The sequence below is a fragment of the Eleutherodactylus coqui genome, chromosome 8 (genome assembly GCF_035609145.1).
Source record: "Eleutherodactylus coqui strain aEleCoq1 chromosome 8, aEleCoq1.hap1, whole genome shotgun sequence".
In the NCBI taxonomy this organism is placed as follows: Eukaryota; Metazoa; Chordata; class Amphibia; order Anura; family Eleutherodactylidae; genus Eleutherodactylus; species Eleutherodactylus coqui.
The window spans coordinates 59,699,056-59,722,798 of record NC_089844.1 but is presented as its reverse complement, the minus strand read 5'-3'; the positions used below and the strand labels follow the sequence as shown (position 1 = coordinate 59,722,798).

At 42.3% G+C, this 23,743-nt stretch overlaps 1 protein-coding gene across 1 annotated transcript in view; it reads left to right on the top strand.

Moving 5' to 3' along the window:
- The window catches only part of PLCL1 (phospholipase C like 1 (inactive)), a 259,157-nt gene extending 245,117 nt beyond the window's left edge, over positions 1 to 14,040 (top strand). The window contains exon 6 of the mRNA XM_066575683.1: positions 11,390 to 14,040. Coding sequence (XP_066431780.1) covers positions 11,390 to 11,572 — 183 coding nt within the window. The 3' untranslated portion in view covers positions 11,573 to 14,040. The remainder of the gene's footprint in view (positions 1 to 11,389) is intronic.
- The last annotated feature ends 9,703 nt before the right edge of the window (positions 14,041 to 23,743 follow it).

Genomic DNA, 23,743 nt, shown 5'->3' with positions numbered 1-23,743 from the left:
TTCTTCACTTTGTTTCACCTGTTCTCTTACATGCTTTCTCCATGGCCTGTCTCCTCAAATTTTATATCTGCTGACTTAAAACTGGTTGCACGCTGGCATGTGGTGGCTTTAGATAGGCCAACTATAATCGGAATACTGGCTCCAAGAAGTGAATGCAAGCGACAGTCGTTCTGTGTAACCATAGCCAGAGGCGTAACTTGAAGCTCCTGGGCCCCAATGCAAAACCTGGAACGGGACCCCCAACTATAATGCTTTATTCATAGTACTGGGCTCCCTATATGGAGAAGAGAGGCCTTATGGGTCCCCTAAGGCTCCTGGGCCCGGGTGCAACCGCATCCCCTGCACCCTCTATAGTTACGCCCCTGACCATAGCCACCAACAGGGCGATGAGTGATAATTCGCTTATTAGTCGCTTCATTTCTGCTCACCTGACAAATATTCTCTGGTTGATCATTTTGTGTGAAGTCCTACTCATTTGTTCTTGAATGACTCGTGAACAAATTTGCGTAGAGATACCATCTACGAACGATATCTCGGGGGAACAACTAATGGACAATAAACACATTGTGTAAAAGCTTTCAAACAACTAGCATTGTTTTACAGACTTTTCTGAGCAATCGTCTGAATGATAGTTGCTCAGTCTAAGGCCTCATGTCCACGGTCGGATTTGGTTTGCGGAATCTGCATGGGTCAGCAGCGCGGAAGATCTGCAATTCAACGTGCCCATAGTGAAGCATCGGCATCTGCAACTGATGCAATTTAAGCATGCCTATTTGATTTGTGGACCATTTGGTGCGGAAAACAAATCGCAGCATGCTCCATGTCAGTGTGGATTCCATGCGGACGGGCTTAATAGAGGTTAGTGGGTACGGATGATCCACAGTGCTTCCGCAAATACAATTGCGGATACACTGCAGATTTAACCCTTTCCAATCCACTGTCTGACGTCTGAAGACATTATGATTTAAGGCTGTACAGCTCTGATGTTGGAAGACGTCCGTTGGGGTTCTCTTACTGTATATTGCCAGCCTCTCTGCTGTCGGAGCCTATTCAACGTATCACCTCATGCAGTACTGGCTTTAGCCAGCAGATAGCGTCGTTGTATAACAGCAGAAAAAGAGTAAGCCCCCCTAGGAAAACCATGATACAAATTGGATTGGAAAGGGTTAAAGGTTAAAATCAATTAGGGAGGTGGGGAAAAAGCTGGGAGGTGGGGTTATGGTTTTTTTTCCCGCGCTGATGATCTGCAGTACATCCGTGCAGAAAAACCATTACATCCCCGATCTCCTGCAAATGATTACCTGCAGGTCTCTTGCTGGGGAAATCCGATCCGCCCGTGGACATGATGCTTAAAGGTATCCTTATGGCTCTTTTACACGGCTCATTGCTGCATCTTGTGAGACTGAAGAATCATTAAGCTGAAACGCTGCCAGTGGTTGAGGGATGAACAATGATTTGTTCGCTTCTTGTTCATTGTTCAGTTTCTCCCGGCATATAAATCCCAACGACTTTTTGCCTGTGTAAACAGTCGTTCATCTATGAATGACTGCCTATTTACCGTAAATAGGGGTGGGCGACCGGAAGCAACTCCACCCCCCCCCCCCCTCCAGTGAGTTCAGCTTCAATTCACTGAACGATTACTGCCCCTGTGGGAAAGCATAGGAGTGCTAATCGTCCAGTGCAAAAGGACAGTGCAATCGTCCAGTGCAAAAGGACCGTATAGGTTGATTCTGCTCCTTCTAAATCAAGTTCAGGTTGGCTACATTTGGGAAATTGGAGGGTCCAGGTTAAAAGTATGTTTAAATCTATTTATTTATGGATGTATTCTGTACTGTAATTAAATGTAGCATTCACTTCAATAGAAATGCTCAGAGGCACAGTTCATGGGTTTGTAGACGCACATTAGTGTTGGGTCGCTTTATTTCTGTTTCATTAAATAAATGTAACTCAGTTTACATTCTGTATGATGTGTAATATGTTGAATATAATATCCTCTGAGTAGTTAAATATTAGGTTGAATGATGCGACGGGCAAATGGAGGGCTATGTAATGCTTGCAAATTGTCACGTCCTCGAATAGCCTTTGCTCTGGGTGATTGCATTTGTATGTCTATGGGCGTAGATTTAGTTTGAATGACGTCATCGGGAAGTCACCCAAGGGTCCTCATGATTCCTGCCTGGGAGACGCACGTTCAAAAGAGAACATGAAATTCTCTGGTTCTTTAGAGATAAAATTGTAGCTGTGTGCCCGTACATATCACGGTTATGTAAGTACAGACGGAGCTTTACAACTAGAATGAACAAGTCATTATGGTTTATATTTAGTCTATTCACTTTTAACATTACTCGGCCTTTTCTTTGCTGTTCTGCATTTTGCATTCAATTAAAGAAAATGTTTACTTTTGGCCAATTCTTATCCAAAATTTACATTGTAGACATCTAAGGCAATTTGAATTTGTTTTTTCTGCTCTTAGACTTATGTTAGTGCTGGAAGTAATAGTGTTAATCATCATAGTGCTGTGAGACGCATCTGGAGAACCACAGCCTTAGCATAAAGCTGGAAAGGAAGATGATAAGCAACCATGTTGAAGGCTGAATCTATCTAGATTGTTACAGTATCCCATACCAATGGTGCAACAGCTAATAGCTTGCAATCACTTATAGGGTTGCACAAAGCCTTGTTTATACTTTGCTGTCAGAGGCATTTGTGGCCAGCTGTTTTATATATATATTATATATATATATATATGTATGTATGTATGTGTGTATATATGTATATATGTATGTATATATATATATATATATATATATATATATATATATATATATATATATATATATATATATATATATATATATATATATATATATATAATCGCAGTAGCTTCACTTCTTAGTGCCCGTTTCATGTTTTGTTTTTTTATCCATATGCATCATTCTTGCATTTTCCTACTGGCTTTGGTTGGCAAACATATAACGGGATGGTAACATAGTATGTTAGGCTGAAAGAAGGCAATGTCCACATAGCTCGGCCTGTTTTCACCCCCCCCCCCCCCCCCCCTTATTGATCCAGAGGAAGGCAAAGAAAAAAACCAACTAGGCAGAAGCCAATTTAGGCCATTTGTCTTTATGGTCAGCACATTCTTGCATTCTTTTATTTCTAGAATGTGCCCATAAGAGAGCATGCTCTGACCACACCACACCATAACCCTCATTCAGGGTAATACAGCACACCAAATAATCAAACTGTAATACTTTAAATAGCTCAACACAACAAATTTAACAAGAAGTTTTCCCAAATTCAACACAAAATGCCACTTTTAATGACTTCTATAGTCTTAGAATGTATCCAATTCCTGCATGAGAAACGTCTTTAGTACTTAGTAGAGTAGCGCTTGCTATTATAACCTGCTACAAACTTGATGTATAGCCAGACATCCGCTTCTGTAGATTCTTAGCCAATTCCTCTTGGGCAATGGCCTCCAGTTCACTGATGTTCTTGGACTTGCAGTATGCATCCTCCTTCACATCCCACCAAAGATTATGGCGTTCAAGTCAAGCGACTGCGACAGATTCTCCTGAATCTTCTGGGACTTCTTCTGAAACCAAGCCTTAGTAGACTTTGAAAAATGCTTGGGATCATTGTCCAGTTTGAAGGTACAATGCTGCCCAAGCTTCTGTTTGCTCACAGAAAGCATGATGTTCTCTCCTAGGATTTCCTGATATTTTATTAAATCTATTTTGCTCTCCCCACACTTCAGGTTTCTAGTATTGGAGGAAGGAAAGCAGCCGCAAAGCTTCACCGAGCCATCGCCTTGCTTTACTGTAAGCCAGGTGTTCTTTTCAGCGTATACTTCTGTAGTGTACAGAAGTTGATGCGTGGAAGCTTCTGGATGTTTCTGGATGGTCTGTGTAGTCTTGTGCTTCTGTGTATTGTCAGTGTGTTTCATGTGAGTGAATATGACTTGTATTGCATAGCTACAGCACTGAATGGGTTATAGTCTGGGTTATGTCTGGAAAAGTATCTGTTTGTCATGTGACCTTGTTTTATATATGTAGTTGAAAAATGCATGAGTGGGAGTTTTTTCTTGGAGAGCGTGTTCATTGCAGTGGGTCGTGGCTAGTTCTATCTAGCTGTCTGACCAGAGAGGAGCTGGTCTACACATAGAAACTTTCAGTCTGTGTAGAGGGAATATGAAGGAGGCTCAGAGGATAGCAAACATGTGGTTTGGACCCCTTATTCTCCCCCTCCTGGAGGATTAAGTGAAAGCAAGAATCCCGAACAAGTGCAAGTTCCCACTGTGCAGTGCTGGGTGCGTTCTACAATTCCGTGAGTGTGTACCAGTAGAGAGTCGGTGAGTGTTTGTGGGATGGTATCCCGGAACAGAGAAGTACAGATAACTTGGCCTGTGTAATTCAATCTGTCCTTCCGTGTTTTCCTCCCTGTCACACCATGTGTTCTCCTGCACTGAATACCCTGCCAGTGGATGTAAATTGTGGACTGTATTGCAAGTTGTATTCCAGTAAACTGCTTTACTGACCGTTCCCGGTTCTGCCTTTAAACTTTTACCCTGGATGTGGACTTTTTATTCTGACATTAAGTCACCGCAGAGGACAGAACGATGGTGTCACATGTGACAAAACAACCAAGGTAAACTGCACAAGGTTAAACCCCTTTAATAGCCTGCTCTCGGGCCCTTGGACGTGTCTTTGGTTACCCTCTGGGTAGGAGACGGTAGTGCCACTGTGACAAGATCTACAACTAGATCCCGCCATCTCCTAGGCTGGGGCCCGCTCCTCGGACGCTGCACTCCATTTTTCCTCCTCCAAACATAACATTGATCCATAGCACTGAAAAGTTCCGCTTTTGTTTCGTTGCTCCACGAAACGGAATCCCAAAACTACTCTGGCTTAATTATACGGTTTTGCACATATTGGAGACGACTTTTCTTGTGCTTTTGGTCGAGAAGTCTACATCTTAGCGTTCAGGCATGAAGACTTCAGTGTTTAGTATGTGTTTTAATGTACAAATGGAAATCTCAGTGTCTGTTGCCACCAAATCTCACTAAGTCTTTTGTTACTCGGCTAAGATACTCGGCTAAGGCAGTACTCGCTCGAGTAATGTGCCTTAGTGAGTATACTCGCTCATCTCTAGGTAGAAACATAGCTGTCACCTAGTAGGTCCAGGTATTTGATGTTTTATTTCAAGCACACCTGATGCAACTAAGGAAGCCTTTGATTAGTTGCATCAGATGTACTTGAGACAACATCTAATTTGCAAATGTGTTCTCTTATAATGGATTCTGTTTGGAGGGTTGAATAATTTTGAGGCTGCAGTAGTCCTATAAGTTCTATTTTGTGTTAAATTTGGAGAAACCACTTTGTATATCGTGTTGAGCTATTTAAATTGTTCTTGTTTGATTACTTTTTTTTGCAAACCCCTGAAAGTTTGTAATTTTAGGAAACAAACCTAATTTGGAATAGGGGTTAAATAACTGTGATCGCAACTGTAGACTATACAAGGTATCCATGGAAATACCTACTCAGGAGCGAAAGAGATCTTTCCAGCATTGTACGAGGGAATGCGTGTGGAGCCGCTTGTTCCAGCGTTGTAATAACTGATGAAAATCAACTTAAGATGAATTAACATAACAATGCGTATATTCATTGGTGGCAATTTAAAAATGCCACAAATTAATTAATGCAATCAGTGAAAAAAAATGTCCTCTGATGACAAATTAGCGGCATGAGGCCGAGATGCAAATTTTGAAAGAAATAAAGACAAAACATATTGTAATGCACAATGGCAATGTCTCTACAATAAAAGGCAACATGAATGCAAGCTGCTAGGTGATAAAGTGCAGCTACAGTGTAGTATACAAATGGATAATAGTGTGCGATGGTAATTCTTTACAGGGAAGCAGGACAGAATACATGAGCTGCAGTAAATAGATTTCATGGGAGATTTCCAGGCGCAGATAGACTGACACATATGATGATTCTCACTGCTGTTCACCACTTCAGGCAGACCAGCAGCGCAGCAAGGGGTCACAAACCAGATCTTCCTCGTCTTAACAACGTGGACATGTTGACATACTTCCATTCTGCCATGTTCAATAATGTACATATTTGAATAGTCACTGATGGCTATTAACATAACATCAGTTAATAAAACTCCCTTTTTTGTTTCAAATCCTGCATTTATCTTTATCCTTTATGGTCAGAAATTGCTTTTTATATTAATTTGTCTTAAATTGATTCCCTTTAGTTATTTTAGTGCTGGAACAAGCGTGAGTCCCATACATACCCTCGTGCAAGCTGGAAAGATCTCTGGATAGGTATTTCTGTGGACACCTTGTATATGATATGTGTGCTAGAGACAAAATTGAGAGAGGACATAGCAAGTCTATATAGGCAAAGTACATATTAACCCTTTCCAATCCACTGTCTGACGTCTTCAGACATTCTGATTGAAGGCTGTACAGCTCCGATGTCAGAAGACGTCCGGTAGGGTATTCTTACTGTATATTACTAGCTACTCTGTTGTCGGGGGCCTCTCCAGCATGTCCCATACTGCAGTACTGGCTCTAGCCAGCAGATGGCGCCATTGTATAATGGCGGAAAGAGAAAACCCCCTAGGAAACTCTGAATCCAAAATTGGTTTGCAAAGGGTTAAGGTTAGCTACACATAGGCAAGTGCGAACTTGGGCCGAAAAACTCGACGTGCATTTTCACGGCAATGCAAGGCGTTTTCAGGGAAAAACCGCCTCCCATCACTTACGTAAAGTAGCGATCCTCCAACGTGGCTTTCAATTGCGTCGGAGGATCGGCAAGTGTTTTCAATGGGAAACTTCAAATCGCACTCGTGTGCACATCGCACGCCGTTCAATTGGTTTTACTGTCCCATTGAAAACAATAGGCGATTTGTTCCAAAGAACGTGAAAATAGGCCATGCAGCAATTTTTATTTTTTCCCGCACTGCGTAACTCATGTATATGATTCCATTCAAAAGAATGGTGTCCGTATTTGAGTTTCTCGCCCGCGTCGGACCGGCCTAAAACATAGTTCTGGAAAGGACTGGTTTATCTAGCATTCACATACTCCGGAGATGCCAAAGGAAGACTATTATTTTGCATGTTCAACATCCAAAATAATAGTGCAATAAACTTTTATAGTGATCTATAATAAAGTAATAAGTAAACATTATGAATGGTTTAAAGCTGCTTCCCAGGCAAGGGTTAATGATCAGGAGCACAAAACCCTGACCTCAGAGCTGATCTAATGATTTGGCAATGGTGGTCCTTCAAGGAAACATGTTTCTAATTTGTGTCTCTTATCTCCGGCCAGCTAGTAAACTATAGCATTCTAGTATCTTGGCACCGCCACGCGGTAACAACTACTAGTGACCAGAATGTTTGAGGCTAGTCCCTAGAAGTCTCCCAGAAGCAATAAAATAGTCGCTACATTCTTTTTTTTTTTTTTTCACTTTCTAATTGATCTTTGCTAGGTCGGAATTTGACGTTGAAAATATAGAAACCCCACAAATGTGATTGTTTCTCAAGTTAATAGGCGCCATTTTGTTCATATGTGTCATTAATACAATGTACAAAGTTACCGCAATCCATCGGATCAGGAAAAGATTTGACCTTTAAAATAGTTTCTAGCATGATTACTGTAATTTGGGCTGACACAGAGAATTTTGATAACTTTTTTAAACCGCAGTGTTAGCCAGACCTCTCTCATACGGGCGTAATGAGCTGCGCACGAGCACGCATCAAGTACGCAATGACATGCATACTTGCTATGTGCTGACGATCCCCATTGACTCTTGGCATGTATGCACACATAACACGCACCAAGCTTGTACATGCCGTGATTTTTTTCGCACATGCATTTCTTGCGCTGTGTGTGAGAGGACACAGTTAGGCCACTTTCACATGGGCGACAAAATCGTACGAGTTTCTCACAATGTGACAGTGCTACAAATCACATGTAAGTGAAGCCATGCTTTCCAATGGGATCCTTCACATTAGTGATATTTCGTAGGCTGCTACATTGCTAGAAAAAAATTCAATGGCTGTGATTGGTTCATCGAGCGCTGCAGTGATTGGCTGAGCCGCAGCACTCGAGAGCCAATCAGAGCCAGCGCTTCCTGGAGGCGGTGTTTTTGAACCCATGAACAGGCAGTGCTGGCTGAAGTGTGCCAGGGACCTGCGAAGTAGAAGTGCTGTGATGCGGACAGCGCCTGTTTGGTATTGTATTGATTTTTAATGCAACCAGGGCTTATTTACGAGGTAGGGCTTATATTTCAAGCCCCCCTGAAAAACCCAGCAAAAGAGCGCTACAAAGTTGCGCAACTTTGTAGCTCAACAAAATCGTGATTATAGATGCAATAAAACACAGCGATATTGCACGGAACACAACTGTCATATCACTGCGATTTTCTTGCGGCGATATTGCTGTCACCTGTGTGAAAGAGGCCTTAAAGTGTATGGAAGATCGGTAGTACATATTACACATGTGTAATAGACAGTGACCATACGCTCATGTGAGAGACGCCTTAGGCTCTGTTTAGTTCTGCCTTGGAGGCATGCAGGACTATATTTTCTGGTAACATGATGACAACTATGATGGAACCCAACAATCCCCATCATTGATGTCTATTATCTGATGCAACTGTTCCAACCTGAATTCTGTTTTTTATTTTTTGCTCCCACGACGGAACAAAAAAACCTAATTTATAACACAGATATGAAGTCGGTCATATTGTATGACATTTTGTAGCTGATTTCTGCTTTGGACAAGGCTCTGTTGTAAGCATGATCCACCAATAATAATAGATCACAGGGTACGCAACTGCTACTACCCCCAGTGACTACCTGTAACCTGTTGAGGAGCTCTGTGGCAAGGGAAGGCGTCATCAGAAATTGACCTATTGTATAAGTCAAGGTTTTATGTGGAACATATTTTTAAAGATTCTTTTTTTCGATGTCGCATTCTATATTTGAAAAAAAATCCTAAAACCCTGTAGTTTTCACTCTGACCTACAAGCCTAATAATAGTCTGACACTCCTGCTTGTGTAAAGAACACTTTTCCGCAGTCGTTTCATTATCATCACAGGCAGGAATACAATGAAAGGTGGCACCTATATATAGTTTAGGAGATCGGTTTTACAATTGGCCACTAGGTGGCTTCATGGCAAACTCTTTCAAAGTATGTCTGGTGGGAAAAGAGTGTACCTGCCCAATAATTAGGAGGCACTTCAAAGAATATATCTCTCAGAGGAAAGCTGCAAAGCTTCTGAGCTCTGGGTTCATTGTGGCCTGGTGATCTGAGAGAGATGGACGCTGCCTGCCAAGAAGCATGACAGGGGAGGACTGTGCTGACACCTTAATGGTATGGACTGTTGAACTGTAAAGTTGTGGCATTAGGCCTGATAGTGAGGGTAATGCTGATGTTTAGTTAGAGGCCAGATGGCCAGGTGTTTATTTAATGTGATGCATTGTATAAGGACTGTAATACAGTGCAAACATTACTCTGACCTGCTGAAGTGAAGCAATAAAAGGCTGGTAAATCCAGTTTTTAAAGGAAAACCACATTGTGGACCTGAGTTCCTGGAGCGTGGATAAGATGGCGGTCTGAGTATGACTAACCCTTAAGTTGTCATAATGGATAACACCCGATCCACCATTCACATATATGATGGTCACAGCTTATCTGCTCCCCCTGTCTGCACATTGACTTCTATAGAGGTTACAGAGCATTGCTAAAGCAATCTCCTAGAGAAGTCAACAGGTCCCCTTCTGTGTTGTGTGAATGTCTGATGTACAGCATATCTCTACAGAAAAAACAAGATTGCTGACCCCATAGTCATGTTTCACTGCCTGGCTTTAATTAGTGAAAAATATAAGTGATACATTCCCTTTAAATAGACGGAGCAATGTGATTATTTAGTGAAAATATTTAGTGCCTGGTGAGCGTGAGAGGATCGCTTCACCTGCATTAAGAGAACTGTGAAGATTAACCGTAGAGCTGACATTTCAGCAGGACACGCCACCTAAATTATTGACAAGTGTGATGTATTTTTAATGTGAAGTCATGGTGTAAAGTGCTGTAGTGCGGCTATGGTCACGGACAACAAAGGCTGGGCTTCCTTTATTAGCACACTGTACTGTATATATTGTCCCTCAGTACACACATGGGCTCCTACTGAATAATAATCATTTATGCAAATGCGTCTGATATATATATACTTTGTGCTAATGTGTCACAGATACCTGCAGGAGTAAAAGAAGAACTCGGCTACTTGGTATTTTCCTGATAAGTGTGAAGTGCTCCTTGTTCTGTATTGTCATTATCTTTCCAAGGACACACAATATGTACATTTTTGCCATTACTTGTTGTCTCACTATAGACATTGAAGATAAATTGTTACAGCACATCATCAATGCCTGATCATTCGGGGTCCAGCCACTTTGCCAACCGCTGGCACAAAGAGTCACTGGCATTATAAAAGAACTGCGCTTCTTTTGTTTCTGTCAGCACTGTTTGGAGTTTTTGGAAGTTCTAAGGTTAACTAGGGACTATAATAGACGAGCAAAGTGGCCTCGGATCAGACTTCCACCAGGGCTAGGCGACTTAGCTGGAAATGAAAATCTTGTTTTTGTTTTTTATCAATTTTTTCAAGTTTTCATTTTATTCTCAACTTTCGTTTTTTGTTTTTGTTGCTGTTTTTGTAAAAATACCAAGACGACACCGTTTTTCTATTAGAAAATGGCATACACAGCACTTCCTTAATATACACTTATCAAAATTGCATGGGACAATTCTGATAAATCGGTACTTATCAAGGAATTGCGTTGTATGCAATTCCCTTATGTAAAAGCATGTGGTACGAACCTTAGTGTTATACACCTGAAGGATGGTGTTCTATACCTCGGAGTCATCCCAACCCCCATGTACTATGCACTCACCCTATCATAGCCTCCTTCAATCCGCGCCTGGGTCAGGTAGCCAGCTCAAGGTTGACTTAGCCTTCCATCCTTCTGAGGTCGGTAACATGAGTACGCAGCTTGCTGGGAGGCAAAAGATGAATAGAGAAGACAATGGCAAACCACCCGTCAAAAACAGTCTGCCAAGAGAACATCACGTTGTGACCTCATCCGAGGAGTCAGTCATGACTCGGTGCTTGCACCAGGGGACTTTACCTTACCTTGGTGACAACTGGTATGCATGATATTATAGGAGAACCTTTAGATTTATTCCAAAAAGTTCCGCAAATGAAAATCTGTTTCATGCATCTGAACGGGACCTTTTTTGACTTTTTATTAATGCCGAGTGTAACACAATTTATGACTTTCTTGGTGACCCTTTTCTCCTTAACTTTCAGGGCCAAGGTGATTTACTGAAGAATGCCAAAAATGAAGCCATGGAAAACATGAGACAAATCCAACAGGCTTGTCTCTCCAGCGGTCTAAGCAAAGCTTCAAGTACAACAACTGACCCAAAATCCAAACGAGGCCTAGAATCAATTGAGGAGAAGGATACCGGGGAAGAAAATGGCCGCTTGTGAGCAAGAAACCCTTCCTTAACCCTTGACCCACCAGAGCTGCTGTCAGATACTCAAGGGTAGTGAGAGATCCTCGAATAGGGAAACATTCCAAACTAAGATAGTAGCGTTCATTGTGGTTACTGTTTCGACCTCACCTTCACAAATATGCCTACAAATTTTTGTAATAGTGAATGAATGCGTGAAGAGGATATTTTAACACTGACCACAAACTCTTGAGTTGAAAATCTCTACATGTTAAATTGTGCCATTTCATATTTATTATATTAACCATGTAGGGTTTATTACACCTGACCTAATTTCAGCAGTAGAAGATGGTCTCTATTAAGCGGCTCTGAGGCCTCCCAGCAATGCACTGTCTATCAAGGACACTTTTTATAGAAAAAAGTGAAGGAAAAGGTATTCTCTCAGTTCTTCATGATGTGTTGGTATGAAATAGCAGAAATTAGTTAGTAACTTATGGCTGTTAGAGTGTGTAAAAACCAGAGACTGCTCGTATGATGAACCAAATATGTTCAGGTCCCACAGAGCTTTCGGAAGATATCTGGGAGAAGAAGCCAAGTCCCCACAATGCTTTTTTTTTTTACACTGGCTATTTTATGAGAAAGAGACAATTTCTGTCAGGAAACTTAGCTTTTAACTCTACGTTGAAATACAGATTTTCACCTTAAGTAATAAATTAACATTCTAACATTTCACTTTTTTTTAATCACTAGTATGAAGATCTCCACCGGAGATGAGCTTGTAGTTTTATGTTACCAGGATCATGTGATGTTCTTCAATTTAACTAAATGCATTTGTTAGTTGCTTAGGTACAAAGTTAGCCCATGTGAAACTGCAATCACATGCTTGCTAGAGTGCAATAATGTAAACAACTTATGTATAAGGAGCCGTCTAATTAACCTGGACCAGTGAGCAAGAGAAAGTCGTCATTTTAATGGAAATTATCCGCTTTGTGCTCTCCCGTTTTAGAAGGGTTCCTCCAAGAATAGTTTGATTACAAATAGTCCCACTGCTGAAACTCTAAGGAATTAGGCTATGTTCACAGTACCGGTGTCTGTTCGGTCTAGCTGTTCCATTGTGGGAGAAGGTAAGCCAATGGACGCAAACTGATAACTTCCCATTTGCTTCTGTTTCCCTTCGAGACTAATGTTCGACAGAAAAAAAAAATGTTTTTGGTTCTGTCTTTTGAACTGGAGGCAAAAGCGAGTGTGTTTTAACCCTTTCCAATCCAATTTTGGATTCAGGGTTTCCTAAAAGGCTTTCTGTTTTTGCTGTTATACAACGGCGCCGTCTGCTGGCTAAAGCCAGTGTGTGTGCGCCAGAGAGGCTCCCACAGCGGAGTGGCTGGCAATAGACTGTAAGAATACCCTGTCGGACGTCTTCTGACATTGGAGCTGTACAAGCTTCAATCAGAATGTAGGAAGACGGCAGACAGTGGATTGGGAAGGGTTAAGAATGGAATGGTGACTAAAAATGGACAAACACATTTAAACTGAGGGTCATCTGTTTCAGTGCATGTCTAGGAGCATAAAAAAATAAGCATTTCCTTTCCGTTTAGCTGCTGCCACAGCAGAACAGCTAGACAGAAACCAAAAATACTAGTGTGAACATAGTCTCAGGTGTAAACACTTTTTAGAAAGTATTGAATTTTCCTGCCATGCCACCACAGGGGAACTGAAGCATTGCACAAAGCCCATTGAAATTAATTGGCTTTCCATGCCATTTTTGGGCAGGATGGGCCCTCCACCTGTTGCTGCCCTCTACCCCGATTATTGATGGACGTTTCAGATGAGGGGCTCATGTCTATTACCTTAGAATTCCCTAATGCGGTATTTGGAAGAGAGTTTTCTAAATCAGACAACCTATTTAAAGGGTATTAGCGCCATAGCTAGTTATCCTCTATCCACTAGATAGGAGGTAACTTGATGATTGATGGGGGGTCTGACTGCTGACACCCACCGATACTGAGAATGCATATGCACCTCCACTCCATTTGATTCAATGGAACCCTAGAGATAGCCAAGTGCTTGAACTTCTGTGAATAGGGGATACCTTGCTATGGTGGGAATGCCATTTAAGGGATTTTATGATGAATGGAATAGACAGATGATGAATAGAACTACAGGAGTATCACTTCTTAATTCCTCTAAAAGTCTTACTGCATAGTCCGAAACAAAAGCTGGTTAAAACAGTGAAGCATGGTTGCCTATCATAAGTATTTATGGCAGGGGGTAGACTTTTAAAGGATATAGCTATACTTCTAAGGCTGAGCTCACACGAGCGGGTCGGATTCTGCATGTGGGAGGCTCTCAGCAGATTCCGGCTGTGAGCCTGACCTGTGACCCTGCGTACCTCTCTTAAGGGGGTTTTCCCAGGAAATACTATTGATGACCTATCATCAGGATAGGTCATCAATAGCTGATCACCCAGGGTCTGTCGCTCAGGACCCTGACCAATCAGCTGAGCGGGCGCATGCTATCAGCGCCGCAATAACAGAGGTCAGAGCAGAAGCCTCTGCGCCGATCTCTGTGTAGTGGCCGGCGCTTGTAACTGCAGGCAAGGCTCTCATTGAAATCAGTGGGAGCCATGCCTGCAGTTACAAGCGCCGGCCACTAAAAGGAGGTCGGCTCAGAAGCTTCTGCTCCGACCTCTGTGTATTTGGAGCTGAAGTCTTTGCGCCTACCTCCGATGTAGTGGCCAGCGCTTGTAACTGCAGGCACAGCTCCCATTGATTTCAATGAGAGCCATGCCTGCAATTACAAGCGTCGGCCACTACACAGAGTTCGGTGCCGCTCTGACCTCTGTGTTATTGCATTGCTCATAGCATGCGCCCGCTCAGCTAATCAGTCGGGGGCCCGAGCTACGGACCCAAGCCGATCAACTATTGGTCATCTATCCTCATAATAGGTTATCAATAGTATTTCACTGGAAAACCACTTTAACTGTACTACGGATGATTTCGGAGGCGGTCATGCGCAGTACAGTTTTTTTTTTTTGTATTTCCCGCACTTTTGCTTAGCGATGACGCGGGTACCAGCAGTTTATACGCGATGTTAATTGCATATGGGCTGCAGGTCGGGCGCCTCCATTGAGATTAATGGATACCTGTCTACACGGATTCAGTGGCAAAATAGAGCATGCTGCGATTTTTCTTCCACTTGCAGAATACGTAATTTGTATCCTCAAGTGTGAAGGAAAAATCAAAAATGCATGCCTTTCAATGCCCGCGCTTTACCACCGAAAGCCAGCGCAGGCGCCAATTCCAGAATCCACTGTACAAATCCGGTCGTGTAAGCCCGGACTAAGCCAGATTTGCTCTCAGAGCGGTCCTCTACCTTCCCCTTCACAACAGTGAATAGTCCTATATCTGCTATCCTGTATGAGAGATCTGTCCACGATAGAAGATGAGCTAATGTAAAGGGAACAATAAATCCAAGTAAAACGCCTTCTACATGTCTACATATTTGCCACTTGTATACACGGGCTTCATAGATATGCTGTGAATTTGTCCTTTAACCATAAAAATAAATTGTCTCTTATTGTTTATTCCAAAACTACAAATCAGTTTTCAGAACTGAATGTTGCGGTTTGCGGAGGACCGATTACAACTACTCCGAGCGGGCAAGCAGTTTGAATTACAGTAGGCAACCAAGCACATACATAATTACTTATGTATAAGAGTCTATTGTCGGTCCCATTGTGACAGTCTTAAATGACTCTCCGATTCTGTCCACGTATCTGTCAGCACAATAGGGTCATGCTAGCTGTACACATGAGATAGCTGGTTGGAGCATTGGGTTGTCGGCTACTTCTCCTGACACATCATTAAATATTCACACTCGGAGCAGTAGAACTAGTGGATTTATTTCAATAGCATGTAGAGGATAAACTGTTAGCATCCAACCTCCAATTGTGTTCTGTTCCCGACAGCATTCATCCAATGATGTAATAAATGTACATGGCCAACTTATGTTTCACCAGGTTCAATTACGTTCGAAGATACTGAAACCAACTTGGTGGCAGTGACCTCACTGACACTTATTGTAAACAGCAGTCATAGACTATGAGAACTTTGTGTGCTTCCCGCACATATCAGCTATTTGCACCCGCTCATCGATCTACTACTAATGATGGCCTCTAATGTTGTCCAGGTACTGCCGTGCCACCACAGGGAAACTGAAGCATTCCACAAAGCCCATTGAAATTAATGGGCTTTCCATGCCATTTTTGGGCAGGCTGGGCCTACCCCAAATTAATGATGGAGGTTCCAGACAATGGGCTCATTTCTATTAACTTAGATTTCCCTAATAGGGCATTTTCCATTAAAGGTACACTCTGGTAAAATTGTGTTATGCCTTGTGTGCCTATGGATGTGGTGCATGACACAGAGATTCAAGAAACCCAATATGATGATCACTGTATCCATATATAATACAAGACACTAACAAAACCCCATCTGTATGCACAAATCCTTTGATGGCTTGCAATGTAATAAAGTGACCATAATGTAATAATTGTTCCATTACTACTTCAATTAATACTTTTTTTTTTACTATATAGAAATTAGTTAAAACATGTTGCAAAGTTCAGTCATAAAAAGTTTAGCTTGGTGCTATATGCTTAAGGGCCTTTTACATAGTTGATAATTGGCCAAACGAACGTTTGTAACAGTGTTCATTCCCAATTATTGCTCCCATCAAACAGTCATTTGTCAGCTGTTTGCATTTTTCATGCTCGCCAAAAAAAAAGAATAATTCGTTGGCAGTACATCTCCCCATGTAAGACACAGCACTCCCTACACTGTGATGCCTCCTGTAGGTGAATGAAGCGGATGCAGCTGGTGGTTTCTGCTTGCCATTGTCTGTCAATCTACTAAAAATTTTGTAAAATAATCCCCCCCCCCCCAAAAAAAATTAAAAACTGGAAACCTTGATAAACTACAAATCCCAGCACAACCTAGTAATAATAATCACACAGTGGATCACCGAGGCATAACAAGGCTCTGCATCATTTAAGGCCCTTTTACACATTGTAACATATTATTTTAGGTTGAAAACAGACTTGTTTCCATCCAGTTCAGCCTATTTTCCTGTAATGTTGATCCAGGGGAAGCCAAAACCCCCCAATGAGGTAGAAGCCAATTCTCCTCATTTTAGGGGAAAAAATTACTTCCCAAATCCAAGTCTGGCAAGTGAATAACTCCCTGGATCAGCAACCAAAACAGGCTGATGTTTAGCCGAAAGAACATTAGAATGGCCGTGACTACCAGATTACTACTTTTGCAAGCATCCCTGCGATCAGCTGACAAAGAGTAAACACTTGTTTGTCAACCAATTGCATCTTTTAAGTGGGCTAAAAAATAATTTTTTTGTCAGCTGCATATCTCCCCATGTAAACAGTGGATGTGCTGCCAAGAATATGTAAAATGTATGGTGCCCGAACGATTGTAATAATCCCCCCCCCCCCCACTGATTACCCCAAGCTATGTTCCTTCAACTGGAAATGGCAATAAAGTTTTTTACTGACAGAATTCGTTCTATTGCAAATGGTTCTGGCCCTGCATCTATCATGGCTAAGAATCTTGGTTTTAAAATGGGAACAGAAGTGTATCTGTAGCAGCGATAGAAACAGAGCTACGGGCATCTGAATCTGAATTACAGCGGTACTTCAGTCTGTGTGCAAAACAGTGGGAGATGAGTAGGCAGTAGAGAATGATCTGTCATTTTTCTGTCTATGCCCCCATCCCAAGAAAGGAGTAACATGGACTTTTGATCATTTTATCACTCTCCTTATCAATCAGAGAACACATTTGCTCTCTTATTGTCACATATAGGGGCCTTGTTTTTCTAGACTTTGGCATCTAAATATTCTTTTAACGGGAACAAAAAACTACATGCAATTGGCATCACCAAATCTATAGCAACACATACTATAAACAGTATTTATTCAACACAGCAAATTCTGTAAAAAAAAAAAAAAAAATTTTTTAAACATAATTACCATAATAGCCCTTTTCTGTTCACCTCACTCCCTCGAAAAAGTATTCAAAAAGTTATTTATACCTCAAAATTAAACCCCAAGAGGCTCTCGTACAGCTCTGATGATGGAAAAATTAAAATGCTGTGGTCTTGGAATGCGGTGACATACAAAAAAAAAAGTTTGCAGGGAAAAAAAGTGTTTATCGTAAAGCATAATAAAATCTATATATTGGTGTTTTCTAGAGATGAGCGAACGTACTCGGATAAGCACTACTCGTCCGAGTAATGTGCCTTATCCGAGTACCGCTGTACTCGTGCTGAAAGATTCGGGGCGCTCCGCTGCTGACAGGTGAGTCGCAGCGGGAAGCGGGGCAGAGCGGGCGGGAGAGAAGGAGAGAAAGATCTCCCCTCCGTTCCTCCCCGCTCTCCCCTGCAGCTCCCCGCTCCGCAGCGCTTAGGAGCCCATGCAGCGGCCGACGTATTCCGGCCCGAAAGATAGTTCTAGGACTATCTTTGCGGGCCGGCGTGAAAGTGCTTGGTGCTATATTGGCCTGACTGGGCGCTTTCACATCGCGGAAATACTGCCATGTTGTGATCTGATGCATTTGAATCCAATGCGTCAGATCGTAGCGTATATCGCCTGGCCGTGAAAACGGCAGCTGATATACGCCCATGTGAAAGAGGCCTTAGGCTGCTATTACATGGGCTCTAGCAGCTGCTGCTAGTGCTCTCATTTTTCTAACAATTACCAGGTTGAATCTGCAAGTACAGGCGCAACCCAGCAATTAGCGCTGTTACACGAGCATTAACAGCACTCGTATTAGTAGCCTTAGGGGAGTAAACAAGCGCGCCAATTGACTTGTTATATCATTGATGCTTTTCCGGGCAGGAAATCTGCCGGTGTATAGTGTCAAACACAAGGATTCCCACTAGGGTGTTCTCTGAATCCCTGTGTCATGCACTAGACATAACACCATGTATTTGTTTTGCCCAGAGTGTTCCTTTAAGATTGTTTGCAGTTTAACAGCAGCCATCTGTCTGTATACATGGTAATTTGCCCAAAAGGGTAACCATTATCATCATGGTGAAGAAATATATGACCTATGTCATTTACATTGGCCGTTATATTTGGACAGTTTGTTCATGTGAATAGCGCCATCATCTGTGTGACATAACTGACACCTTTGACACTTAATTGATTCTGTTCTCTTCCAAGATGAGATGAAACGTAGGCTCACACCTTGCATGGCGATTAACATATGGATTTCGGTAAGGAAAACCGGAGAGGGATACAATTGTTTAAATGCTATTGTTAGGCCACTTAGAGACAAGTATATTTTTAGTCTATATTTGGTCCATGATATGGAGCTTACGTAAGTCTATGTAACTATTTAAATGCCCATATGTTTCGCCGCCGTCATTCAAAAATGTAGCGTGCGCTAGTTTGCCCGTTTTTGCCTGCATTGGTATTATTTTCTTTGGCAGAAATACTGATATTTGCCCAGCAGAAAATAAAACCAATGACGGCAAATACAGATCATACAGTGATGACATATGGTTACAATGCCATCTGTAACCTGCCCATACCCTACAGCTGTATTACGGACATATTACATTACACTTGTGTGAAACCGGCCCAAACCACCATCTCTGCGTATTACTAGAAATGACATTTAAAAACAAAAACAGTTGAAATGTTCATCATTTACTTTTAGCATTTTTCTAAGTAGGAAATACATTTATTTGGGTAACACCAGGGTGCTTCTAAACTATTAAATGGTGCCCACCTTCGTCTTAAATAAGAGATGGCAAATTATGCAGTGGTAGACTGTACATCGGCTAAAATGATGCCCACTTGCAGTCACGGTAGGGTGCCACCTAAGAAGTTCTCCCCTGGCCTGAGGCATGGTGCACCTCTGGGTAACATTTCAAATTGGAGCTGTATAATAAGGAGTTATTCCAACTTATTAATCGTGCATTGCAGATCCTAAAAAGGCAAAGAAAGATGCAAAATACTTAGTTGCGAAGACAGATGAAAACCTTCATGGGATCCCAACCATTTTCTACACACACAGATCAATCTGTGACTCCATGCCATCTTGTGCTGACTGGTCCAAATATCCATCTTGTGCTGACAAGTCCCAAATTAATACATGAACAGATATTGAAGAGAAGTCTAATGAAATACTAATATCAGCTGTTCAACAGAACTAGTCACCATCTATGTCATTAGTAGCCTCCCCAAATATTGTATTGGCAATTTGCTGTGTACACCAACTTTGTGCTCACCATAGCCATCAACCACCTGTGGTTGGACATTTTTTCAATCTGTGGTCATCACGATTGAAGCGAATTGAATTGCTGGTTGACAGGGAATGTTTCGGCTTGCATAGCTTTTTTATGTATTTTAGAATTCGAGTTTAGGACAGAGTAGATGAAACCCATGATCTGTGTACTGTGGATAACTGTACTGTCAAACCTTTGCTCCGTAGATCAGTAGATGGGTACTCTAACGGCATATAACCCTGTCCTGCACCTTTTGATCGAAAATGCAGCCTATGACTACAGTGCAACGTTCTACTCAGATGTAAATCCGTCATGGTGTTAGAATTCATTGTGTGTGGTTCTAGCTCCTGCCTCCGACTACTTATGTCTCTTCGGTACTTTGCTTGACTGTAATATTAATGTGCTCATTCGACTATTTTGATGCCAGGAGAAAGGGCAAGTAACCAAGGCTGATGGGAGTTTCAAACTGAATCCCTTCCCACGAAATGGTAGTAACGTGTACACTTCTTACTGCTGGTGAGTTCTGCCTTATGAAGTTAGTGGGATAAACTCATACAACACTTGGTCTTGGTGGGAATTGGACCTACTTGGAACTCAGGGCATGGGCCTTCCACCTGGCTTCAGAAGGGTTATCGGGCTGTGTGTTCTCTAAGCAAGATGAAATACAAATCTATTTATTGAAGAGCACAGCTTTTATTTTGAAAAGCTACCTTTTTAATGTATTTGAGTAAAAAAGATATTATGTGCTAACTTTCTGAACTGAAGTGATAATTTAATATTTTGTTCTCCCTTTTTTTGGTTTATCTTTGTGTTAATCCCTTTGTATCCTTGAAGGTCTGCTTAACATCTACAGATTTCTTGGCATTGATGGGGTTAATTTATTCTTAACCTTGTTTTATGATTAACACTAACATGTTATTTTGCACATTACTGGGAAATAAAACTATCAACAAAATAAAGTGTGTTGTCCTGCTGTTGGGTCTTTTTCCGGTTTTATTACAGTACTGTGCAAAAGTTTTAGGCAGATGTGGAAAAAAATGCGACAATGTAAGAATGCTTCCAAAAATAGAAGTCTTAATAGTTTGCTTTTTGTCAATTAGCAAAATGCAAAGTGAATGAACAATAGAGAAAGAAATCTAAGGCCGAATGCACACGGCCGGGGTCGGATTCCGCATGCGGGATCCTACAGCGGAATCCGACCTGGTGCCTTGCCGGTGACCACTGCGGAACCCTGCTTACCCGTCTGCAGTGTTCTTCATCTGCAGTGTGGATGTGCCGGTTGGCGCACATGCAGTGCAGAAGAGGCCACGCCGTCGCTAGGCAATGACACAGATTCTGTGGCCCATTCTGCAGTTACCGCTGTGGACAAGGCCGCGGATCAAACAGCTTTTCTTGACTTCAATGGTAGCCTTCCACGTGGAATACACGTCGAAATAGAGCATGCTGCGATTTTCTATCCCCAAACTGAAAATCGCAATTGATTTCCACTCCTGGGCAGGGAAAAGCGATTTTTCCATAGAATGCTATGGGCAGTTTTTGCTGTGATATCCGGAGGTGGACGCCCGCTCTGGATTTCGCAATGCAAATATGCCTGTGCGCATTGTGCTTAAATCTGATCCATCTTTGGTGTGACCACCCTTTGCCTTCAAAACAACATAAGCGTTTCCAGGTACACTTGCACACAGTTTTTAAAGAAATTGGCCAGGGAGGTTGTTTCAAACATCTTGGAGAACTAAGCACACATCTTCTGTGGATGTCGTCTTTCTTAAATCCTCCTGTCTCTTCATGTAATCCCAGACTTGATATGTTGAGATTGGGGCTTTGTAGGGCCAAATCATTACTTCCAGGACTCCTTGTTCTTCTTTACGCTGAATATAGTTGTTAATTGCATTGGCTGTATGCTTGGGGTCGTTGGCCTGCTGCAGAATAATTTGAAGCCAATCGGACACCTCCCTAATGGTATTGTGTGATGGATAAGTAGCTGCCTGTATTTCGCAGCATTGAGGACGCTATTATTACCGACCAAATCTCCAACTCCATTTGCTGAAATGCAACCCCAAACTTGCAAGGAACCTCCACCATGCTTCACTGTTACCTGCAGACACTCATTATTGTACGGCTTTCCACCATGCTTCACTGTTACCTGCAGACACTCATTATTGTACTGCTCTCCACCATGCTTCACTGTTACCTGCAGACACTCATTATTGTACTGCTCTCCACCATGCTTCACTGTTACCTGCAGACACTCATTATTGTACTGCTCTCCACCATGCTTCACTGTTACCTGCAGACACTCATTATTGTACCGCTCTTCTCCATGCTTCACTGTTACCTGCAGGCACTCATTATTGTACCGCTCTCCACCATGCTTCACTGTTACCTGCAGACACTCATTATTGTACTGCTCTCCACCATGTTTCACTGTTACCTGCAGACACTCATTATTGTACCGCTCTTCTCCATGCTTCACTGTTACCTGCAGACACTCATTATTGTACTGCTCTCCACCATGCTTCACTGTTACCTGCAGACACTCATTATTGTACCTCTCTTCTCCATGCTTCACTGTTACCTGCAGACACTCATTATTGTATCGCTCTCCACCATGCTTCACTGTTACCTGCAGACACTCATCATTGTACCGCTCTCCACCATGCTTCACTGTTACCTGCAGACACTCATTATTGTACCGCTCTCCACCATGTTTCACTGTTACCTGCAGACACATTATTGTACTGCTCTCCACCATGCTTCACTGTTACCTGCAGACACTCATTATTGTACCGCTCTCCACCATGTTTCACTGTTACCTGCAGGCACTCATTATTGTACTGCTCTCCACCATGCTTCACTGTTACCTGCAGACACTCATTATTGTACCGCTCTTCTCCATGCTTCACTGTTACCTGCAGACACTCATTATTGTATCGCTCTCCACCATGCTTCACTTTTACCTGCAGACACTCATTATTGTACCGCTCTCCACCATGTTTCACTGTTACCTGCAGACACTCATTATTGTATCGCTCTCCACCATGCTTCACTGTTACCTGCAGACACTCCTTATTGTATCGCTCTCCACCATGCTTCACTGTTACCTGCAGACACTCATTATTGTACCGCTCTCCACCATGCTTCACTGTTACCTGCAGACACTCATTATTGTACCGCTCTCCAGCCCTTTGGCAAACAAACTGCCTTCTGTTACAGCCACATATGTCATATTTTGACTCCTCAGGCTAGAGCGCCTGCTGCCATTTTTGTGCACCCCATTCTTCTATTTTCACGCTTATCCTTGTTTCTAAGCTGAAGGTATGGTGTTTTGTCTACAGTTCTTCCATGGACACCACTTGTGGCAGACTTCTGCGAAGCAGATGACCGTGCTAGATATCTTACAATTTTGAAGGGAAGTAAGCATGATGTGTATTTCATCTGCTGCCCTGTTTCCTTGGCCGACAACTGCGTCTAGACATGGGTGATGGTGTGCTGCACCTTTGGGACTGGCAGCGCACAGTATTCAGTATGCAGTATTCCTAGGTGAGAGGAGCACTTTGCTGCGTATCTGCACCCATGCTACACATTTCAAAATGGTTTTTAATACGGAAATGCTGCAGAGTTTGCTCGGGAGTTTTCCTTTCCTCAGAGAGTGTTCACATTGCACTGTGAAAAGACACCCAAACAAAGAGGAACGGAGCCATTCATTTGTACTGTAAAACGGACACCTAGTCGGTATCTGCTTTTCAAAGTTCCTGTTCCATTCCATTTTACTTGGAGTGCAGAATAATGTAATGGACTGCATTATTATAAACCACAAATAAAGCCGAAACTAAGAGAAACCTCGTAAACCGGACACCTATGAGGTTTTATGGGGAGGGGTCTGGCGGCACAGAAGGAGCACTGTTAC